At 55.2% G+C, this 7,953-nt stretch overlaps 2 protein-coding genes across 2 annotated transcripts in view; both read right to left on the reverse strand.

Annotated features, from left to right (window-relative positions):
- The window catches only part of LOC104396376 (dual specificity protein phosphatase 22-A-like), a 12,448-nt gene extending 10,204 nt beyond the window's left edge, over window positions 1-2,244 (reverse strand). The window contains exons 1-3 of the mRNA XM_010006214.1: window positions 2,224-2,244; window positions 700-733; window positions 1-42 (exon numbers count right to left, since the gene is read on the reverse strand). Of these exons, the coding sequence (XP_010004516.1) occupies window positions 1-42; window positions 700-733; window positions 2,224-2,244 (97 nt within the window). The remainder of the gene's footprint in view (window positions 43-699; window positions 734-2,223) is intronic.
- A 1,216-nt stretch (window positions 2,245-3,460) lies between these two features.
- LOC104396377 lies at window positions 3,461-7,513 on the reverse strand. Its single transcript, XM_010006215.1, has 4 exons — window positions 7,435-7,513; window positions 6,944-7,111; window positions 4,515-4,646; window positions 3,461-3,725 (listed from the first exon to the last, which is right to left on the reverse strand). The coding sequence occupies exons 1-4, from the start codon at window positions 7,511-7,513 to the stop codon at window positions 3,589-3,591; spliced, it is 516 nt and encodes a 171-aa protein (XP_010004517.1). The 3' UTR covers window positions 3,461-3,588.
- Window positions 7,514-7,953: the final 440 nt, after the last annotated feature.

The following is a 7,953-nucleotide window of genomic DNA, read 5'->3' on the forward strand; positions in this document are numbered from 1 at the left end:
GTGTGACCCCATTCCTGTGCAGGCTGTCCCGGTCCTCCGAGTCTGGAAGCAGGAGTGACAATTGGGAAGAGGTGGGAGTTGTGCCAGGGGAGGCTGAGATTGGATATTAGGAATGATTTCTTCCCCAAAAGGGTTGTCAGGCCCCGGCTGACAGGGCAGTGGTGGAGTCACCATCCCTGGGGAGATGTAAATCCAAGGAGAGGAGGTGCTGAGGGACGTGGGGGTGGCAGTGCTGGGGTAAGGGCTGGACTTGGTCACCTTAGAGATCTTTTCCTACCAAAGTGGTTCTATGTTTCTAGGATTCTACAGGATTTTTCTCTGATGTAGAAAAGGCTGTGGTGTCCTCACTGCTGTGTGAAACCCAAGCTTCACCCTGCTCCCCACGAGGCCACAGGTCCCAGGGAGAAGGCAGGTGTGCTGGCTCACTGTAAAGATTGTCTCAGCAAACCCAGGTTGTCCCCAGCCGTGCCAGGGTTCCCCAGAGCTCCAGCACAGCTGGTGAGCACAGCTCCCTGTGAACATCCCTTTCCTGGGCTGCAGCTGCACCAGGTCACTTGCAACGGGGAGTATTTCAGGGGTCTTGATCACCAGGAGATGCTGAGATCCCCAGCTGGGAGCAGGCACAGGGAAGCTCTGAGGGGCTCCTCCTGCCCCAGGACCCCACAGCAGCAGGGAGGTAGAGCAGGGGAAGGGACTCACCATGGATGTTCCCCAGGTAGAGGCCTGTGACAACCTGGGGGTGACAAAAAGGACAGAGGTTTAAGATGCCACCAGGGACAACGTGCACCCAACACCACGGGAGCATCAAGCTGAGCAGGTGGTACCAGCAGGACCAGCTGCAAACTCCCCAACCCACCACAAACTCATTAATGAACCACCTTGATGAACAAGCACCAAAACTGAACCCACTCCAAGCACTCACCCAAACCCCTCCAGGAGTGCAGAGCTCAGGAAAACTCAGCACATAAATAGCAGGGGGGTGGGTTTGGTGCTGTTGCTGTGGGAAAGGTGGTGCTGGATCCATCCTGCCTGGCTCTGGAGGCACAGCTCAGTTTTGTTTTGCTATTCTCTAGCAACCACCTCTTGCAAACAGCTCCAAAGGTCCCTCCTGCCAGCTGGGGATGGGCAGGCAAAGGCACAGGCTATTTTTAATACTTTTTTCTGGCCAGGATGTTGCAGTCAGTGCTGTCAAGTATGCAAATTTGGTCTCCAATTCACTGCAGCAGGACTGTGAAGGAGGGAAAAAAAGAGGCAACTCCCAAGTATTTTATGACCCCACCAGAGCAGTTTCCAGGGGCACAGAGAGGAGGAGCTGGTTCCCAGTTGGGCTCACCCATCTGGCAGAAGACACTTGTTTTGAGAGGCTGTAGGGAGGGTTTTCAACAGCTCTGGGTCACATCCAGCCCACCTGCAGCTGAACACCAACCTGATCCTGGGGTGCAGACACCTGGATTCAGCAAATGTCTGTGCCCAGGGGAGCAAAGCTGTGACCACTAGAAGGGACCAAACCAAACAACTTGTGAAGTCAAAGCTGGATCCTGCAACACAAACATGTGTCTGCACCAACCCAGGCTCTCCAAGAAAGTTTGGTGGCACCAGGAGGCTGTAAAAGCCCCTTTGTAGGTCAGGCTGCACCCACAGGAGGTGAAACCCCAGTGTTAAACCAACACCAGAGCCGTGCAGAGGGAGTTTGCCCTGACCTGGGCTCTCAGTTGCTGTCCCATAGTCTAATTTTAAGCTTGAAAAGGCACAACCCAAGTGGTTATTTTGGGACACACACAGAAATCAATCCCCTCTGCCAGACAAGGAGCTCAGCAGAGCAACAAGCAGCAGCAAAACCCATGTCCCCCTGTGCAGCTCCTGGCTGCCAGGCACAGACACATCCCACTGGGGGAGATAAGGGAGGAAATTTCCCTGCAGGGACCCCCCCCCCAGAGGATGCTAATGCCACCACCTTAGCACCCAAGGGACGAGCATCTAAAGGCAGCTGTCACTTTTTTAGCACCCCCCAGACAGTTTGTCACCTCAGATACAAACCCAGGGACCACTGTTGGCTTTCCCCTTCCTCAGTTTTCAAAGAGGAATGAGCAAGGAAGGATGCAAACAGTTGTATCTAGGGCATCGTGGTGGCCTGGGAATGAGTGTCCATCCCTCTGGGCTGCAGGAGAAAGGTCCTGCCCAAGGAGGACATGCTGGCCACCATCCCACCCCTCCCCACAGTACCTTGCTCATTCCATTCCCCATGTGTTTTTCTCTTCCCAGGGTCAGGAACTGAGTGGCTCCTCGTTTGCCAAGGCTACCTGCAAATAAACACCCCAGCATCCCAGACAAGGTGGTGAGAGCTGCCCCATCCCAGCCCTGCATCCTGCTGCCAAGGGTGGGATGAAGAAGAAACACTGGTCAGGAGGGGAATGTGCAGAGTCCCAGCAAACTCAGCTCACTCACTGCTGTCAGGCTGCTCCAGCAGGTCTCTCTGGTGGGTGAAGGAGACTGAGGAGAGTGGCTGGTGCCCAGCAGGGGAGGAGGAAATACGGATCCAGGGCTGTGGGAAGGCTCAGGTTTCTCTCCCGAGCTCCCTGGGGCTTTTGTAGCCTTTGGGGGAGGGTGGAGAGGAGGAGGCTCCAGGAAGGAAAGACTCCCTCATCCCAGCAATGCTCTGACCTGGGATGCCTGGGGCTGGGACAAACCCTGCACCCAGCAGGATCGCTCTCCCAGTCCTGTTAATTCCTCCCAGTCACAAGGAAGAACAGAATTCCAAACAAGGCACTTCCCTGGAGCCATGGGCAGCTGGCAGAGCACTCAGGGTGAGCCCATCTCCCCTCCAGAGGGGCTGCAAAACTCACCCCTTGCCTTTTAGGGAGCTGACCTGGGATTTTTGGGAGCAGTTACAGAATACTGAGCCTCCCCTCCCTGCTGGGATCTGCTTCCCTTCCATGCAGCCCCAAGCTCAGCACAGCTGGACTGGGGACTGTGCCCCAGAAATGCTTCCTTTGACCCATTATCCCCCCTCCCTCCATGACAGGACTATCCAGGAAAGCTCTGCCCTATGGATTATCAGCACAACAGACATCCTGGGGACCTGAGAGGGTCCTGGGGTCCTTATGGAGTGACCTGGGGGCCCTGTAGAGCTCAATACAGACCACGGGGTGACCTGAGGTTCCTGTAAGTTCATTAGGGCCAATGGAGTGTCCTGAGGTTTCTATAGAGGGTCTTGGGGTCCCTATGGGGCAAGCTGAGCTCTCTCTAAGGTTCATTAGGGCCAATGGAGTGTCCTGGAGGCCCTACAGAGAATCAAGGGGTGTTGTGGTGGCCCTCTAGGGCATCCTGGGGTCTCCCAAGAGGGTTAATGAGGGCCTTTAGGGTGTCCTGGAGTCTCTACAGGACTAGTCAGGGCCTCTGGGGTGTCCTGGGGTCCCTATGGGCTGCCCAGGGTATCTGAAGAGCAAACTGAAGGCAACACTCAAGTTCACCAGACATTTATTAGTTTCTATGCAGGTGGAGAGGTTGTTCCAGTAGATGAGCAACGAGGTCGCACACAGGCCATGGAATCATTTCATCTTCAAGGAGAGCAGGTTCCCCTGAGCTGCTTCATTTCTTCCACTGGTTCTTCTCAAAATCCCACTGGGCAGAGATGCCCTCCACAGGGTTAATCCTCATGTCCAGCATCCTCTTGGTCTGTGCTGCCAGCCACTCGTCCGAGAAGGTGTGTGGGATGGGGCCATACACTGCAGAGCAACAACAGCCAACTGGGCAAACTGGGAACCAAGGAGACACTTTCCCCAAGGAGAAGCCTTCTCTCCTCAGCTTTCCCCAGGGGGAGATGGAGCCCCGAGAGGGAGAGCAGCTCATTCCACTGCAGCCAGAAGCTTCCTCCAGGTTGGATTGTTTGCTGGGAAGGGAGCCAGACATGGCAGGAACCCAAATGCAGCAAAGAGCTTTAGTGACAGCAGGTTCCATCAGGAGAAGAAGCTCCAGGGTCAGTGCACCACAGCTCCATCCCCTCCCACCACAGCTCTCTCCACCACCTTCCCTTGCCCACAAGCAGCTTCCGGAAGATGGACACTGTCTCATTTGGGGAATGGATTAAAACTGGAGGAGGGAAGATGTAGGCTGGACATTAGGAGGAAATTCTTCACTATTAAGGGTGGGGAGACCCTGGCCCAGGTTGCCCAGAGAAGCTGTGGCTGCCCCATCCCTGGAAGTGTTCCAGGGCAGGTTGGATGGGGCTTGGAGCAACTTGGACTGGTGGGAGGTGTCCCTGCCCATGCATGGGGTGGGACTGGATGATCTTGAAGGTCCCTTCCAATCCAAACCATTCCATGATTCTATGATCTCCACAAAGATACAACTTCCAAATGGAGTTTTGGGAGACAAGCTGCCAGGAGGTCACTGGATTGGCTGCTCCAGACACCATCTCAGCCCCCCCCAGAGCACTGGACAGAAAATTCCCTCACTTCCCATCAAGCATTCGTTCATTTTACTCTTAAACTGACCACCACGTAGCATTTACTTACTGAAATGTTTCTGCCAGATGATGATGAGCCCCGTTAGCCCCAGGAAGAACAGGACTCCCCCCAGGACGGTTTTCCACTCGTTTGTCCCTTTGTTCATCTCCGCGTAGCTCTCGTTGAACTTGATCCGATACACTGCAGGGAACCCCAGCCATCACCCCCAGCCAGCACCAGGGCCAATGGAGTGTCCTGGAGGCCCTACAGAGAATCAAGGGGTGTTGTGGTGGCCCTCTAGGGCATCCTGGGGTCTCCCAAGAGGGTTAATGAGGGCCTTTAGGGTGTCCTGGAGTCTCTACAGGACTAGTCAGGGCCTCTGGGGTGTCCTGGGGTCCCTATGGGCTGCCCAGGGTATCTGAAGAGCAAACTGAAGGCAACACTCAAGTTCACCAGACATTTATTAGTTTCTATGCAGGTGGAGAGGTTGTTCCAGTAGATGAGCAACGAGGTCGCACACAGGCCATGGAATCATTTCATCTTCAAGGAGAGCAGGTTCCCCTGAGCTGCTTCATTTCTTCCACTGGTTCTTCTCAAAATCCCACTGGGCAGAGATGCCCTCCACAGGGTTAATCCTCATGTCCAGCATCCTCTTGGTCTGTGCTGCCAGCCACTCGTCCGAGAAGGTGTGTGGGATGGGGCCATACACTGCAGAGCAACAACAGCCAACTGGGCAAACTGGGAACCAAGGAGACACTTTCCCCAAGGAGAAGCCTTCTCTCCTCAGCTTTCCCCAGGGGGAGATGAAGCCCCGAGAGGGAGAGCAGCTCATTCCACTGCAGCCAGAAGCTTCCTCCAGGTTGGATTGTTTGCTGGGAAGGGAGCCAGACATGGCAGGAACCCAAATGCAGCAAAGAGCTTTAGTGACAGCAGGTTCCATCAGGAGAAGAAGCTCCAGGGTCAGTGCACCACAGCTCCATCCCCTCCCACCACAGCTCTCTCCACCACCTTCCCTTGCCCACAAGCAGCTTCCGGAAGATGGACACTGTCTCATTTGGGGAATGGATTAAAACTGGAGGAGGGAAGATGTAGGCTGGACATTAGGAGGAAATTCTTCACTATTAAGGGTGGGGAGACCCTGGCCCAGGTTGCCCAGAGAAGCTGTGGCTGCCCCATCCCTGGAAGTGTTCCAGGGCAGGTTGGATGGGGCTTGGAGCAACTTGGACTGGTGGGAGGTGTCCCTGCCCATGCATGGGGTGGGACTGGATGATCTTGAAGGTCCCTTCCAATCCAAACCATTCCATGATTCTATGATCTCCACAAAGATACAACTTCCAAATGGAGTTTTGGGAGACAAGCTGCCAGGAGGTCACTGGATTGGCTGCTCCAGACACCATCTCAGCCCCCCCCAGAGCACTGGACAGAAAATTCCCTCACTTCCCATCAAGCATTCATTCATTTTACTCTTAAACTGACCACCACGTAGCATTTACTTACTGAAATGTTTCTGCCAGATGATGATGAGCCCTGTTAGCCCCAGGAAGAACAGGACTCCCCCCAGGACGGTTTTCCACTCGTTTGTCCCTTTGTTCATCTCTGCGTAGCTCTCGTTTCCCACAGCCCTGCACCCCACAGGCTCTCCAGAGGGAAGTGTCCAAAAGGGAAGGGCCTGACAAGAGGAACAGTGCTCTCCTTCCCTCCCTCCACTCTCCTTCCTTCCCTCGTCTCTCCTCCCTTCCTCTCTTCCTTCCCTCAACTCTCCTTCCTTTCCTCATCTCCTCCCTTTCTTCCACTCTCCTTCCCTCAACTCTCCTCCCCTCAACTCTCCTCCATTCCCTCAACTCTTCCTTCCTCCCTCCCTTCCCTCAACTCTCCTCCCTTCTTTCCCTTCTCCCTCCACTCTCCTCTATTCCTTCCTCCTTCCCTTTCTCTTTCCTTCCTCCCTTCCCCCTCCTCCCTCCCTATTCTCAGGGCACTTACTGACCACAAAGCTTTAATCAGCATTTAATTAGCTGAACTTTGGTCACGCTCATTAATGTTCAAACACACAGGGGTTTTGTTTTACTCAGCCAGACTAATTGGCTATTGTTATAACAAAGATTTGCATCTGGCTTGCTGGGAGCAGATGGGAATCAGGGAACTAATACCATTATTCTTCTGGAAAAGGAAGGAATTGCTGAACTTGATCTTGGGCACAGAACAGACCCCATGGCAGGAGCTCTGGGCTTTGTGCAACAGCACCAGGGCTTCCAGGAACACAAATCACAGAGCTCCACACCTGGAGCTCCAGCATATTTAGCAAAACTTCCAACCAGCTCCACTCCAGAGCCCTTGGGAAGAGCAGGGATCAACCTGCATCCCCCATGGAAGAGCAGGGATGCAGTGGAAGAGCAGGGATTAACCTGAACCCCCCAACCCGTGGCTGATTTCTAGTCAAATGAACGTGGGACAAACGAGGTGGCACCAGTGGGAGGTCACGTGGAGCCCCCTCTACCTACATTCCACCTTCTCATCCACAGACAGGGCGGTCCAAGAGGCCTTTTCCTTCTCCTTCAGAGCCTTCTGCTGGGCAGAGAGGTCCCTCACAAAGGCCACCTCGGGCAGGGGCACGTCCCGCCGGTCCATGTAGGCTGGGAGGCTGAAATCCTCAGCTTTCACCACACCAGCTGCAGGGGGGGGAGAGAAGAGACACCCCTCTTCATGCTTCCAGCTCCTGCACACACAGCTCTTACTGCTTCACAGGACCAAAGAAGAAAAATAAGGTCTAGAAGGTGATGAGAGGAATCCAGGAAGGAAAAAAAAGACTTCCAGGTGCAGCAGGGAGGAAGGACAAGGGAGAGCACTAAGAACAGGGGCTGCTTCCAGGTGTCCCCAGCTCCTGCCACCCCCCAGCAGCAGCCAGCCCTGCCTGCCCCCCAGCAGCAGCTTCTTGTGTCCTTCTTCCTCCTGCCCCATCACCCTCACCAACCACCCCCACTCTTGCACCCACCGTGCCCGTGAGCCCTCAGGCAGAGGGAGGTGGAAAGGGCTCTCTTCCCAACCAGGCTGAACACCCTGGAAGCCAACATCCTGTTGGGACAGAACAACAGCAGGGAAGTCAGGGTCAGGAGAAGACATGGGATGGACAAAAAGGTGAGATGCCACCGTTTTCTATTTGCTTCTCAGAAGGGCTCCTCCTCCCTTCCCCCCCCCGAGCAGCACATCACACCAACCCCCCCAGCTTGCCAGGGACACTCCCCACGCACAGGGGCTTGGAGGAGCCTTCCTCTCCCCTCTTCCTCCCCACAGCCTGAGCTCAAAGGCGTTCCCTTGCTCACGTCAGCGTTCCAGCGGTCAGGAACCCGGGAGCGAGGCAGGAGCCCCGGGGAGATGAAGTCTCACGGCGTCTCCCCAGCACCGAACGGCGCTGACGCATCCCAGGGAGGGGCAGACACACCCAGGTAACGGTTTCTCCGGCGCACGGGCCCGCCGGGAATGCTGAGCCCGCCGGGAATACTGGGCCCGCCGG

The sequence above is a fragment of the Chaetura pelagica genome, unplaced genomic scaffold (assembly GCF_000747805.2).
Source record: "Chaetura pelagica isolate M959 unplaced genomic scaffold, ChaPel_1.0 scaffold139, whole genome shotgun sequence".
In the NCBI taxonomy this organism is placed as follows: domain Eukaryota; kingdom Metazoa; phylum Chordata; class Aves; order Apodiformes; family Apodidae; genus Chaetura; species Chaetura pelagica.